This window comes from Budorcas taxicolor, chromosome 12 (assembly GCF_023091745.1).
Source record: "Budorcas taxicolor isolate Tak-1 chromosome 12, Takin1.1, whole genome shotgun sequence".
Lineage (NCBI taxonomy): Eukaryota > Metazoa > Chordata > Mammalia > Artiodactyla > Bovidae > Budorcas > Budorcas taxicolor.
Window position 1 is genome coordinate 51,970,098 of NC_068921.1, and position 15,307 is coordinate 51,985,404.

The 15,307-nt window shown below is 47.1% G+C and overlaps 1 protein-coding gene across 1 annotated transcript; it reads right to left on the reverse strand.

Annotated features, from left to right (window-relative positions):
• Positions 1-2,264: 2,264 nt before the first annotated feature.
• Positions 2,265-4,112, reverse strand: KCTD12 (potassium channel tetramerization domain containing 12). Its single transcript, XM_052650259.1, has one exon. It carries the CDS (start codon positions 4,110-4,112, stop codon positions 3,126-3,128), a length of 987 nt encoding a protein of 328 aa, XP_052506219.1. The 3' UTR covers positions 2,265-3,125.
• Between the last annotated feature and the right edge of the window lie 11,195 nt (positions 4,113-15,307).

The window sequence follows — 15,307 nt, forward strand, 5'->3', positions numbered from 1 at the left end:
ACTGAGTCAGATGAATGCAGTCATAATTTCTGAATAAATCCATGACACTCTTCCAAGTTCCTGAATGTCTTTGGAGGGCTTACTCACATGTACCCTCAGAATCTCATCCAACCTACAGATGACAATCAATACTCCAGCCTGTGATGTAGGCCACTAAGGTTCCTTCCATGAAGCACATGGTGAATAAGGGACCCAAGAGGGCAGAGGCCAAGTCATCTTACCTCAGTTACAGGGTCCACCCAAGGGAAACATGAGTTTCCTAACCAGCCTTTACTTTAGGTTGAAGACGGAATTTTTCACGTATCAACTTTCAGCTTTAGAGAGGACAGTCATCACACGAAAAGAGGTCAGTTTACTGTCTCTAACGGTTCAATTCCCAGTTTTTCAGCTAATGAAAGAAGGAGGGGAGACCTGCAGGCCACCAGGGATGTCTGGAAGGAGTAAAATTTTGCCAAGCAGAGGAACAGTCAACTCAAAGTTTTACAAGATAAAACTTTTTAGACTTGAGTGGCAGAGACAAAACTCGAGCAGTTTCCCATGACTCCTGGAGTTGAGCAGATTTAACAAGGAAAATGAGAAGCTCGGAGTCTTGCCATATGTCAGTGGCTTTGATCTGTCCCCAAGATGTTCTCAATTATGTGCTTTGTGTTGCACAATACCGAAGACTACATGGGGTACAGAAATCTCTGTGATACTCACTTTTGGCCAGCGGGTGACATCCCTAAATCATTTCAGGTTTGAAACAGGGGTATGTTCTAATGCGTTACCTAGTCTGAGAACATGCTCAGCACCAGCAAATATGACTTCCTGAATTTTTCTGCTTCCTTTAAAATTACAGTCTTTGTATATAAAGCTAACTTTACTTTTCTAAAACTGAACCTCCAGTGAAAGACCTCAAGTCCTTTCCCTCAATAAAAAAAGAAAAGAATTAGTGGATTAAAAATGCAGGTACCTTGGTTTACAAAGATAGTTAATCAACATATTAGAATACAACTAATAGCCAAGCGAATGGAGCAAATTCAGCTTCATAATTATGCATTTTTTTCTAACCCAATTTCCCCATAGACAAGGATATAAGAAACTCATCAAAGCATGTTGCTTTAGTATATACACCATCTGATGCAAGTTACTAGGGTAAATACAGGAAAGTTTATAGCATTTAGTAAATGAATTAAAAAACTAAATGATTCATGTAAAATGTTTATGTATGGTATATACAGATTGGATCACATGAGGCTAAGAATAAAACTATTTCAATTCTTAACATCTGTTATGGACATATAGGAAGATACAGTACAAGATTCATTTTTAAAAAGAAGAAAAAAATAGCGCTAATTTCAACACTGAAAAGACTCTTACAAAATCTTTTAAAAACTTACTTCAGAGAATGATGCTGAAACAAATGAAAAAGGAAAGGCTTCTCCTTAATCACAGAATATCCAAAGGAGCCTCACAGCATGAAAGATAAGGATTCATTTCCCTTCACTTACAGTGTAGATAGGATATACAGTGGGGATTTATTCCATGGTAAAGTAAAGGTATAAGGCAACCAGGTCTCCTTCTGCTTCAGCTGCATTTACCTGGGACACCATTTTATTGCTCAGCTCACTCTGAAGTACTTATTTGCCTTCATTTAAAAATGTTCCCACTTTCCAGTTATCTACAGATGGCAGCCCTCAGCATTTCTGCTTCTCTGCAGCTCTGTCATTTGGAAAGACTCACCTTCACTTCAAACCACCTGCATCAAAAGGGCATTTTCAGGTTTGCCCAGAAGTCAACATTGGCTGGGCTTGGAGAAAATAAGGATTTTTTAATAAGAAAACTAAATCTAAGTAACTCAAACATATTTTGCTCAAGGTAATAGATTTTAATCAACAAGAAAATAAAAGTTCAAAAACTAAAATCCTACTGGGTAACTCTTTGGTTAGGTTACAAAAGTATCAGCAACTTCTAAGTTTAGGACTCAAAACAGTTAGTTCAATCAACTGCCAGGTAAGAGGAGATCTGTGATTGATCTTTACAAAACGCTCAGCTTGTTTCTTGCCTGCTATTTTGTTAATGCGCATATACTCAGACGGATGGTACAAACTTCCAACTGTCAACAATAAATGAGTGTATCTGCTCCCCCCCTTTCCCACCCCTCTTACCCTTCTCCTTCCTCCCTCCCCACCCTACCCCCTAAGTCTTAAGAGCTAAGGTACTACTGCCATTCACTGCAAGAAAACGGGCTTTCCTAACACCCACGACGTGCGTTACCACCCAGCTCCGTTCACAGTCACAGCAGTACTTGGTGACCTGGGCTGTCATGCTGTCTTTCCCCTTCTTGCCAATAAAGGCTGCCATGTCAAGCCGTCGAACACCAAAGGCTTCGGGCGCTGAGCCCAGTTGAAAGGGTGCCTCCTCAGGCAGGAGGGGAACGTCCTGCAAGTTTAAGCCACAGGCGAAGATCTTTAACTCGGCACGGAAAGCAGAGGCTCCTCCGTAGAGCCAGCACGAGATTCTTCTCCTACCTGTAACCGTTCAGAACTTTCTTCACGTGTAGTCACTGAACTGCCTCCGCACTGAACTCATTCCGGCTCGGCCCCGGAGTCCTCCGTTTAGCCTTCTGAAACTCTACCTTTAAAGAAGGTCAAAAGACTGCGTAACGAATGACCTTTCGAAACTAAGCTATTCCCAGAGTGCTACCAAGTCTCTTAGACCGCGAGTGAGTCATCAGGGCTTTGAGAAGATTTCAAGGAATCTTCTATACAAGCGGCCAAGGTCCAATCAGGGTCGGAACAATTCCCGACTACTCGGTGGCTTTGTAGCCACACTGCCCCACCCCCCGACTAGACCCAGACTGCAGGACAATTCGGGGGGAGGGTCGGTTTGGGGCCGGGGGCAGAGGAAACATGGGGTGGAGGGGTACGTCTGGGCTCTCTGTTTCAGTGGGGTCCGGAGAAGACGAAGAAGCCGAGAGGACCTGAAGCTGCAGCCTGTAAAGTGAGGGGGCAGTGGGTCTACGGGAGGTGGGGAACGGGGAAACGCGAGAACGCGGTGGGTCGGAGGGGAAATCTAGAGTCCCCTCCGGGGCAAAAAGGAAAGGACGGAAGGGCGCGCTGGAGTCGCCAGGGGGAGCGGGGAGCTCACTCCCTGCAGAAGACGTACTCGGTGTAGCTAGTCCAGATCTTGTCCTCGCTCTGGTCGGTGCTACCGGCGAAGGCGCAGGTGCCCGTGGAACTGCACGCCACCATGTGGAAGCCCGACTCGGACAGCTTGTCGAAGGCCTGCTCCAGGAAGTTGAATTTGAGGTAATAGCGCGAGGTGTAGCGCTCCGGGGGCCGGTCGGGGTCCCGGCTCTCGTTCAGGGTGTCCCCGAACACCTCCTTGGCCAGCGACGTCTTGCCACACACGGTGATGCGCGCCACTCGCCGGAACTTGGCGTCTGCCTGCGCGTCCCGCCCGATCGTGTAGGAGCCGCGGTAGCCGATGGTGATGTAGCCCGAGCGCCGGCTGCCGTCCAACGACTGCGACGGCGTAAGCAGCGGGCCCGCCGCGCCCCCGGACGGGCTGCGGCTAGCAAGCTCCAGCGTGGGCGAGGGCGCCCCAGCCGAGGCGCCCTCCTGCTGCTCCGGCTCTGCGGAGCCGAGCGGCAGCAGATCGTCGCCCAGCGAGCCCTCCTTCTGCACCCCGCGCCGGGAGTGCGGCGGCGGCGGCCCGGGGCCGGGCTGCTGGGGCGCCCCGAGGCGGCGCACGAGCTCGGGCAGTTCGAAGTACTCGGCCTCGCGCTGCAGCCGGCTGCGCTCGGGGAAGTAGTCGGGCAGCACGAGCTGCAAGTCCCGCAGGTAATCCAAGATGTAGCGGAAGAGGAAGCCGTCTCGGTCCAGAAAGAAGCGGCCTTTGCTGTCCCGGGCTAGCTCTTGCGGCTGCTGCTGCGTGAACATGCGCCAGAGCAGCGAGTCGGGCACCGACACGACCGTGCAGCGCCGGGTCACATACACCTGGCCCCCCACATTCAGCTCCACGATGTCGGGGAAGAGTGGCGGCTCCGCCGAGGACGACGAGGAGCCGCTGCCGCCGCCGCCGCCGCCGCCCCCGTTGGGTAATCCACGAGTGCTGTCGGCCAGAGCCATGGCCAAGAGGTGGCCGGGGCCGCCGCCGCCGCCTCTCTCGGACGCTCACTCAGCCCTGCGCCCCGGCCGCCGCCGAGAGCCGCGCGGAGCCGAGCGCACGATGCGAGCGCGCAGCTGTGCGCCCCCGCGAGCCCCGCTGCGCTCCGCCCGCCTCGCCCGCGCGCTCCAGGGGAGTGCCGGGTGGAAGCCGGCGCGCCGCTTAAGTAGAGCAGCCCGCCCGGGCGCCGCGGCGCGCAGGAGGCGGGGGCGGCTGCGGAGCGGCGGAGCCTCGCTCCCCGGGCGGGAGGGGGTGGTGGAGCGGGGAATCGATTTGCATCTTAAACGCTGACGCCGCGGCCGGCGGCTGGCTCCACCCCGGCTCGCGCGCAGCCTGGGGGCCCCGACTTCCCTACCGCCCCGTCGCCCCGCACTCTAACGCCTTCCCGCTCCCGCCCAACTTTTATTTCTCCTCCAAAGTGGAAGGTCCTGGGCCCGGCCCCTGGGGAAGAGGAGCTTTCTTTGGAGGGGCAGTCCGGTGTGCCTGCTCCTCTCCTAACTGCACCCGGGGACTGTGGAAGAAGCATGTAAACTTTCCAGTTCCCCCAACCCGGGGAGTGGGAGTGCCTTGGCCACCCCTTTCCCCCGGAAACTAGCCGCTTGAAACACTGGAACTGTGGCGCCGTAAACACACCGGTCGTCGCTTCGCTGAAAGTTCTAGAGAGAAACCAAACAATCTGGAGAGGTGGTAGGGCCGCCCCCAGCCCGGAGGCAGCTAGATTTTGTTCGCGTGTACGAGTAGCCTCGAAAAAAAATCCTGCAAACAAAAAGCTAACCTCGGTATCCTGCTCTCCCGTAATTTGTTTTCTGGGCCAAAAGGCAAACTCATTAGTTAGGAGACCTCAGACCTGGAGGAAACGGGCTGAAATGGCAAAGAGGGGGACCTCGGGGCAAGCTCCCTTCTGAGTGGCCGTCGCGGTGTCCTCCCCGCTTACCCTCCCCTTCGAGGCCAGGTTGAAGAGGCGTACAAGGTGAGGCCTAAGGGAAAGCCCCGTCTCCGGGGCCCTCTCAGCACCGGGTGAATGGCTCTGTGCACTCGGAGAGTTTGAAGATCTAACTGAATTTAGAAAACCTACCTTTCGAACCCTGCGTCTTTATTCTCGCAGAGGTTCTTGCGCCCCTGCTCCCCGCAGGCCTGGGTCATTCCCTTCAGCCCTCCCTCTAGTCAAGGTCCTTGTGCTTTTGAAGGCCTTCTCTAGACCTCATTTGGCCTTGTAACTTCCTACCCCCTTTACAATGCAGCACACAAGTCTCCTCCGGGAAGCCTTCCCTGACTTCTCAGGCGAGTGGGCCTCGGGTGGCTTCTTCCATGTACCCTAAGGCCCAACACAATATGAAATTTCACATTTCTGAGTGATTATCAGATTTCTGACTTTAACAGATGAAGTGCTCCTGAGCACTACAGAAAGAGGACAGAAGAGAGGCTAGTGCAGGAGGTGTGCTTTTTGTTGTTCAGTGGCCAGGTGATGTCAGGTTCTTGGTGACGTCATGGACTGTAGCACTGCCAGGCTCCTCTGTCCTTCACTATCTCCCAGAGTTCGCTCAAACTTATGTCCATTGTGTTGTAATGCTATCTAACCATCTCATGCTGCCTTCAATCTTTCCCAGCATCAGGATGTTTTCCAATGAGCTGGCTCTGCATCAGATGGCCAAAGTATGAGAGCTTCAACTTCAGCATGTCCTTCCCATGAATATTCGGGGTTGATTTCTTTTAGGATTGATTGGTTTGATCTCCTTGCAGTCCAAGGGACTCTCAAGAGTCTTCTCCAACACCACAGTTTGAAAGCATCAGTTCTTCAGTGCTCAGCCTTCTTTATGGTCCAGCTGCCACATTCATACATGACTACTGGAAAAAACATAGCTTTGACTATATAGACCTTTGTTGGCAAATCGTGAAGTCAGTGGATATTTGTTGTGCGCCAGCTGTTTGGCTGCACCCGGTAGAAGAATGCAAGGTTGAATACGCTCCAAAGAGCTTTCAGTGTACCTGGGTAGGCTAGAGTTAGAAGTCTGAGCAGTTTATCAGATCTGTGTGAAGCACAGACTGTCAATCAGTATAAATCAGTCAAGATCTTTGTTCTTGATCATAATGTTTCCCCTTTTGTGTAACTACCCAATGAGCTTTACAGTCTCCTCACGGATAAGTGTCATTTTTACTTTGAAATGTTTATGTCTGCTGAACAATTATCTCATTCATGTCAGTGTGCTGAAATAAGATCAAGCCCCAAATCAGCTCACTTAATTGCAAGGACAGAGTCTGATACTGAATATATTTGACCACTCTCTTTTTGTTTGTTCTTGGGTATAAATAATAGCTGACACAGAAGTTCCAAGTTCCAATGCTGATTTTCTAGGGCTGTGCTCTTTGTTAAATCAGTGTCAAAGCCCTAAAGAAACCAGTCTCTTTTTTGTAAATCCAAGAAAAGCCTTCTTTGTATCAATTCTGTACATATTTTTGTATCATTTCTTTGTTCATCATCTTAGCAGCAAATCCTGTCAGTTCTGTGCTCAGAATTCTTCCAGGCTGTTAATGTTTCACCATTTCCCAGCCACCACCTGGGACCAAGCCACCCACTGGACTCCTAACTGCTTCCACCTTGGCCTCCTACAGTCCTTTATCACCAGAACCAAAAGAGGGATCCTATTTTAACTAAGTCAGATCATGTTCACTGTCCAGAGCCTCTCACTGGCTTCTCATCTCACTAAAGAGTAAGAACTAAAGTCCTTTCATTGCTTACAATACTCTAGTAGATTGAAGCTGCCCCACTAGGACCTCTCAGACCAGCATGCGTCCTAAGCTTCAGTAATGTCCAACTCTTTGTGACCCCATGGACTGTAGCCCGCCAGGCTCCTCTGTCCATGGGATTCTCCAGGCAAGAACACTGGAGTGGGTTGCCATGCCCTCCTCCAGGAATCTTTAGACCCAGGGATACAACACGAGTCTCTTAAGTCTCCTGCTTTGGCAGTTGGGTTCTTTACCTCTAGTGCCACCTGGGCAACCCTCTCAGAGCCCTTGCCATTTTCCCATGAACTGTTGCTTTAACCTGGTGGCTCAGATGGTAAAGAATCTGCCTGCAACGCAGGAGACCCAGGTTGAAATAGGAAATGGTAACCCATTCCAGAATTCTTGCCTGGAAAATTCCATGGACTGAGGAGTCTGGTGGGCTGCAGTCCATGGGGTCACCAAGAGTTGGATACCGCTGAAGCAACTTAGCACACAGGAGGGGCTACACTTCTTGCTTGCTTTAATCAGGTTACCCTCTACTCCCCCTACTGTTGGCTCAGGGCCTTTGCACTTCCTGCTCTTTTTCCCTTTTTATCTTCCTCATCTTGTTCAGGTGTCTCCCTTCTCATCTTCTCCAGGTCTCTGCAGCAAGCCCTTCCTTTGATCACCCCACTTAGGCGGCACAACCCCACCCAGACAGAATCATGTACCCTGCTTTATTTGTTTGCTGTTTGTTTCCCTACATTAGAATATAAAGTCCAAGAGATTAAAAATTGGGATTTGCTTGATTCAGCACCACAGTGCTGGAAGAGTGCCTGGAACAGAACTGGCATATAATAGACATTGGATAACTGTTTCTCACTTGTTTATTCCACCAATGTTTATTAAAGGTCTACTACTATGTTCCAGACAACATGTTTAAAAAAATAATCTCTGCTCTGTGGGGGCTTACAGACCTGTGAGGGAGACAGATAATAAGTAAATAGATGAGTATATCTACTTCAGGTAGCAATAAATGCCATGAAGAAAATAGAAATGTGAAATGAGATAGAGGGACTGGTTGGTGAAATAAGTTCTGGAATACTACAGTATATGAGAATATACATATGTATCTGTGAAGAGCCAACTCATTGGAAAAGATCCTGATGCTGGGAAAGATTGAGGGAAGGAGGAGAAGGGGGCAACAAAGGATGAGATGGTTGGATGACATGACCGACTCCATGGACATGAGTTTGAGCAAACTCTGGAGATAGTGAAGGACAGGGAAGACTGGTATGCTGCAGTCCATGTGGTCGCAAAGAGTGGGACATGACTGAGCGACTGAACAACACCACTGTATACAGACTGGCTGGGAGCCTCTCCAGGAGAGTGGCATTTGAGCTGAATAATAAGAGAGACGGCCATGGGAAGTTCTGAAGGAAGGACATTTCAGGCAGAGGGCAGAGCAAGAGAAAGGAGTCTGGGTTAGGAATGAGCTTGGTATGTCTCACAGTGGGAGCTTTTCTGCTGTATCAGCTTCATGTATCCTGTGATCGCCAGAGTACTCTTGAAGAGACAGGACAAGCTCACGTGTATATGCCCAGGCATCTTTGTTCTCCATCACTTCACACATTTATCTGTCAGAAGCTGGCCCACTGCACAAAATCATTGGGATTTCCTTACAGAAATCTCGGTTGTGCATGAGAGGAATAGTAATGAGTGAAACCGGTGATACCAGACTGATGGAATAATTTTCTGGTTAATTTTGTAATGTTCTGTTTCCTGCCTACTGGTTGATGTCGTGAAATTCAAGAGGAAATAAAATAGGGAACTTTAATGCTGGGACTTAATGGGCTGGGTGTTTACAGAGGAGGGGAGGGCCGTAACTCTTTAGGCTCTTCAGTAGATTAAATATGCTTAATTGTCAGAGGGTAAGGCAAGGAGATCCAACCAGTCCATTCTGAAGGAGATCAGCCCTGGGTGTTCTTTGGAAGGAATGATGCTAAGGCTGAAACTCCAGTACTTTGGCCACCTCATGCGAAGAGTTGACTCATTGGAAAAGACTCTGATACTGGGAGGGATTGGGGGCAGGAAGAGAAGGGGACGACCGAGGATGAGATGGCTAGATGGCATCACGGACTCGATGGATGTGAGTTTGAGTGAACTCCAGGAGTTGGTGATGGACAGGGAGGCCTGGCGTGCTGCGATTCATGGGGTCACAAAGAGTTGGACACGACTGAGCGACTGAACTGAACTGAACTGAACTGAAGGAAGTTCAGACGGTAGAGAATCTGCCTGCAATGCAGGAGACCTGGGTTCGATCCCCGGATTGGGAAGATCCCCTGGAGAAGGGAATGGCTACCCATTTCAGTATTCTTGCCTGGAGAATTCCATGGACAGAGGAGCCTGATGGGCTACAGTCCATGGGGTTGCAAAGAATCGGACATGACTGATCGACTAACGCTTTCACTTTTCAAGGGTAGATTTGGGAAGCCACTAGCTCTGCATCTTGTCTCAGTCCAGTTTCTAGTGATGGATGCATTGATGGTGATTGTTTCTTTTCAAGTGACTGTGTACTTTTCTATATAAGAGACAGAGCTCTGTCCTTTCATCCTGAAATGTAGGGTCCTGGCTACATCCTTGTACCTACTTTCTCATCTGATTTGTATCTCTTCCCCACCTATTGCCTTTTCTTCCAACCAGCTTCCCACCCCCAGTGCACACAGTAAATATTCTGCACACCAAAGAGTTGAGAAAAGAATGAAGAAGATTAAGAGAAATGTAAAGTTTAAACGGGAGGAAGAACTGGGGTGAAATGAAGTGAGTGCTTCTGAGGACTGAATAAATGCAATATATGTGAAAACGATCTGTAAGCTGTAAAGCACCATTCAAGTGTCAGAATCAGGATTTTTTACTCCCTCTCAAGATTGAGAAGTCTACTCAATAAATACTGAATGAATAAATGAATGGCAGAAACATGAAAATGAATGCTGTGAGGAAAGAGGGGAAGAGACAGAATCAGAAATTGTCCCAAACAAATGTTTAGCTCGTTCATCATCTTCCCAGTATACGTGAATCTTATCTGTGCACAGGTTTTAAAAATCATTGATTTTTTTGTATACGGGGAGAGAAAAGAATGAGATTCAGAGAGATTAAATATCATTAAGCTTAAGTGAACCAGGGGATAAAATGATCTCAATAAATAACTGGTAAAAGATATGCCAATAACTAATTTTAAAAATGAGAGTGAAAATGTTCTGTGAGGAACACTGCTGAAATATTAGGTTGAGACAGTAGAGAAAATCACAACATCATGATTATATGTTTTATACCTGAGAACCAGAGAAACAAAAAACAATTTGGAAATTTTTTAATTTTCACTTTTGTATCTTTATAGACAGTTTTGAAGCTTTTCTAGGAAATAAGTAATAATATAATAGCATTTATATAGTACTTACTATGTGCCAGCCATGTTGATAGAACTGTATGTGTATTAGTACATTTAATCCTCACTATAACTCTATGGAGTTGATACTATTACTGCCTGATTTTTAAAAGATCATGAGTGCAAATAAGTGGTGGAGCTGGGATTTGAACCCAGACAATCTAACTTTAGAAAATATGCTTTTAAACAATGCATGTGTATATAACTGTATATATATAAACACATCTATGAATGCTTTATATGTAGGAAAGAAATAGGTTCTATGATTCTCCCACTTTACAGATGATGAACCCAAGGCAAAGAGAGGTTAGGCAATGTGAGCAAGATAATGCAGCCATTTAGCCCTGCTCGGAGCCTGGTGGGCCGCCGTCTATGGGGTCACACAGAGTCGGACACGACTGAAGTGACTTAGCAGCAGCAGCAGAGCAAGAATGGTGTTCTTTTTTTTTAATGATTTTATTTATTTATTTGTGGCTATGCTGGGTCTTCGTTGCTATTCGTAGGTTTTCTCTAGTTGTGGCAAGCGGGGGGCTCCTCTCTAGTTTCGGTGCACAGGCTTCTCTTTGCGGTGGCTTCAGAGCACGAGCTCTCGGGTGCGCGGGCTTCAGTAGTTGCAGCTTCCGGGCTCTAGGAGGTAGGTTCAGTCGTTAAGCTGCACCCACTTCATTGCTTTGCAGCATGGCAGATCTTCTGGGGCCAGGGATCACGCCTACATTAGCGGGCAGAATCCTTACCACTAAGCCACCGTGGAAGCCCAGGAATGGTATTCTAATGTCCATGGGCTTCTGATCTACAGCAGAGGTCCCCAGCCCTGGAGTTGTGGACAAGTACAGGTCTGTGGTCTGTTAGGAACCAGATCACACAGCAGGAGGTGAGTGGCTGGCAAACAGGCAAAGCTTCATCTGCATTTACAGCTCTCCCCATCACTTGTATTACCCACCTGAGCTTCACCTCCTGACAGATCAGTGGTGGCATTAGATTTCTGTAGGGGTGCAAGCCCTCCTGTGAACTGTGCATGAGAGGGATCTAGTTTGCTCACTCCTTATGAGAATCTAATGCCTGAGGATCTGAGGTGGAACTGAGGTGGTGATGCTAGCACTGGGGAACAGCTGCCACGGAGTCCCATCACCCCTGGAGTCAACCGTTCAGTTACAGGAAAACATCCGGGCTCCCGCTGATTCTGCACTGTGATGAGTTGTATAATTGTTTCCTTATATATCACAATGTAATACTAATAGAAACGAAGTGCACAATAAGTGTAATGGGCTTGAATCATCCTGAAACCATCCCCCTCCCCAGTCCATGGAAACATTATCTTCCACAAAACTGGCCCCTGGTGCCAAAAAAGTTGGGAACCACTGATTTACAGGATCGGTAACCAGAAACTCAAAGTAGCTGCTGAGAAAGACCTAGGAATTGGGAAGGAGTTCAATCTCTGGCTCTCGTTTCTCCTTCTATCAATGGCCAAATCCTGACTCAAGTAGGAATCTGCAGGGACACACTGAGCCCACAGATGGAATGGACACACTCTTGTCCTACTCGTCACCCAGCTGAGTCCTACACATGATAAGTATGATTTTATTTCTGGCTATATGAAATATCATTGTGGTTTACAAAGAACCAGATTTATAGTATGTTTATTCAGTCTTACTCTGATCTCATTTACTCTGGACAAGGATAAAGTGAGTCCTTGGAAACTGTTGAGATCTAGGTTCCAGGACTGAAAAGCAAGTAGTATCCACTGCTCTTCTGGGGCTTGTAAAATTGAACAAATGTACTCTACTTGGGTGGTGTTAGATGTCAAACTCAGCACAAAAATAACTGTACCTCACACACATGGGTGAGGCGGGAATTACCATCACTGATGTTCCATATGAATCTGACGGCTTTGGTTTCAAATTGTGACCTGAAACTTAGAGGTTAATTATACGTGAGTTGTCACATTCTGTTCTACTGCTTCACTGTCTTGAGGGCTTTCATATTGTCATGATAATCACAGTTTCAGGAGGTATTATTCAACAGCGTCACACATGAAGACAGAAGCTCGGAAAGGTTAGGTGACTGACATTGCTCTCAGGTATGCACATGGTGCCTTTCAGGAAGCTGGGATGCAGTGCTGGGATGCAAATGGATGCTTCCTGACTCCATATGCAGTGCTCTTCAAACCCCTTAGCAGCCTTATCAAATCTACTCCATGTAATACCCCCAGTGAAGGCTGGCATTCAAAATAATCATCTTGAGGACTCTAGGCTTCTTTGAGAGATGTCTGAATCTCCCACCATTTTTAGCATATCTGTTTAGGAATTTTCTTCAGGACTAGTTTACCCAAAAACCTTATTTCATTAATTTACACTGATGCCAAATTTGGGGGTTGATTACTTCTTAAAAGGCTGTAATACAGGGCACAACACTGCAGGACACACCTACATGCCTGAGAATAATTAAGACAAAGCCAGTTTTCATGAGTGTGAAACTGAGGCAATGAGTATCAGGTATTCACCTTTTGACATTGGGTTTTAAAGATCTTATCCCTGCAATTCACTTGTCTGCTGAATAGCACTGAGTTTAGGTTACTCAGAAAGAAGAAAGGCTGACTCAACTTCCAAGACTTTAACATGTGGTTCCAGAAAGTCTGCATGTTTCACTGTGAGGCTTGGACAAGAAGACAAGCGAGACCATAATGGGCAGCTACTTGTGTAATTGTAAGATCATTTGTTTGATATAACTAAGGGGAAAAAACACCTTTCTCCAGTTTGCTTCCCAGAAATATGTGTAATATTTCACAGTAGGGAGATGGCCTCAAACTATGCTAAGCTTTGTTTAATTCATTTATTTATGCATTGGCTGTGCTGGGTCTTCGTTGCTGCACACGGGCTTTCTCTAGTTGCAGAGAGCGGGGGCTACTCTTCCTTGTGGTCCTCGGGCTTCTTATCAGAAAGACAGTGGCAGGCACATTCCCCAGTGCTAGCATCACAACCTCAGCAGTGGTGGCTTCTGTCGTTGCAGAGCACAGGCTCTAGACACGCAGGCTTCAGTAGCTGCAGCACATGGCTTGCTAGTTCTGGCTCGCAGGCTGCAGAGCATGGGCTCAGTACTTCTGATGCATGAGCTCAGTTGCTTCACGGTATGTGGAATCTTCCTGGACCAGGGATCACACCCGTGCCCCTGAACTAGCAGGCGGACTCTTATCTACTGCACCAGGGAAGTCCTTATGCTAAACTTTTTTTTTATTTTTTTATTTTTTTTGAAGTTTCGAAAACTTTTATTTTATATACAAAGAGCTAGTATTTCCGCCTAAGGTTGATGTGCTGGATGAGCCATCTGAGGAAGTTCAGTTAGTCCAACTTAATGAAGCCGATGTCCTTCGCATACTGGCGGAAACACTGGCGGCACATATTGAGGCCGTATTTCCGGATCAGACCGTGCCGGTTTGAGCAGACTCGGCAAGAGCGAGAACCCTGGCCGAATTTTCTCGGGTGGCTCCAGTAGAGCTGCTGGTGACCCATGTTGCTTTCTCGGCTGCAACGAGGTAAAAGGCCTTATGCTAAACTTTAAATGTATATTACTTAACATGATTTGTATTTAGAACATAGGTCTCTTTTCCTACAGCAAAGTATAGATGAGAAAATTACACACTTTGGAGTTGGATGAACTTGTATTCTTCTTCTGGCCTTGTTACTTAAAATCCAAGATATGGAGTGAAGTTATTTAAATATTCTGAACTTTAGATCTTTATCTTACAATGAAGCAAAAACACCTTACTTCATCAGACTCTTGTGAAATTAAATGAGATGATGGAAAGCATTTCACCGCATGCTCTCCAGCACACAATGGACACATCATAAACATAAGTTTTTTTTTCTGCCTGCAGCTTCCCAACCCCCTGTTTCCACTGACTTCTATAACCCAGTTTCTTGTTGAGTGTGCTTTCTTTGCTCTCTTCCTAGTTTCTTTTCTCTTTTTCTTGAATGACATCTCTTGGGTACTATCTATAATGGACTAGGGTCAATGACATTTCATCTGCAGTGCCCCATTCTTCCCAGTAGTCAGTCATTTCTCCCAAAATTTGATATTTGGTTGGAAGATGTAGTAAAAATCTAGACAGCTTGGAACTCTCCGTTTCAGAGCTTATTTCTCATCCCAGTATTTGCATCTCAAGTGACACTTATCAACACAGCTTATTTTTGCTGTTGTTGTTTAGTTTCTAAGTCATGTCCAACTCTTTTGTGACCCCATGGACTGTAGCCCACCAGGCTCCTCTGTCTGTGGGATTTCCCAGGAAAGTATACTGGAGTGGGTAGCCATTTCCTTCTCCAGGGGATCTTCCGGACCCAGGAATTCAACCAGTGTCTCCTTCATTGCAAGTGGATTCTTTACTGCTGAGCTACCAAGGAAGCCCAGTTTAATTTTATCTCTAACTACTCCAGCCATTAACAACACCTAGGAGATAAAGTCTAGGTAGAATTAGGCAGAAGCGATATAAGTAGGGGCCTTAAAAAAAATTTCACACGTCATTAGAATTCTATGAAAGTAATTTCCTCCAGGAATTGAGGAAGATCCAAGACTAAAGAGGGTAGAGCAGTAAGAATGCCATCTCAGAGGGCAACCGTGGTGTTTCCCCATGGTTTCCAGGTTGGGATGAGGCAAGAGAAAGACACACCTGCAGACTGCATCACTGTAGCAGATATTACCAGAAGAAATATCAACAGTGCAGGGGATGTTTAGCTCCTCCTTACGTTGTATTCAACCTTCTTTCAAGTGTTTATGAATTAATAGTATGTGTTCAGTTACTCAGTCCTATCCGACTCTTTGCAACCCACGCTTCTTGTCCATGGGACCCCCCAGGCAAGAATACTGGAGTGGGAGCCATTTCCTCCTCCAGAGGATCTTCCTAACATAGGGATTGAACCCACATCTCTTCCATCTCCTCCACTGGCAAGTGGATTCTTTACCACTAACGCCACTTGGGAACTCTATGAAGTAACTGCCATGTGCCTAAGCTTCCTGAAA

Bases quoted from the DNA above. Each gene is read 5' to 3' on its own strand.
- KCTD12 (XM_052650259.1), bottom strand. From the start codon at position 4,112: ATGGCTCTGGCCGACAGCACTCGTGGATTACCCAACGGGGGCGGCGGC.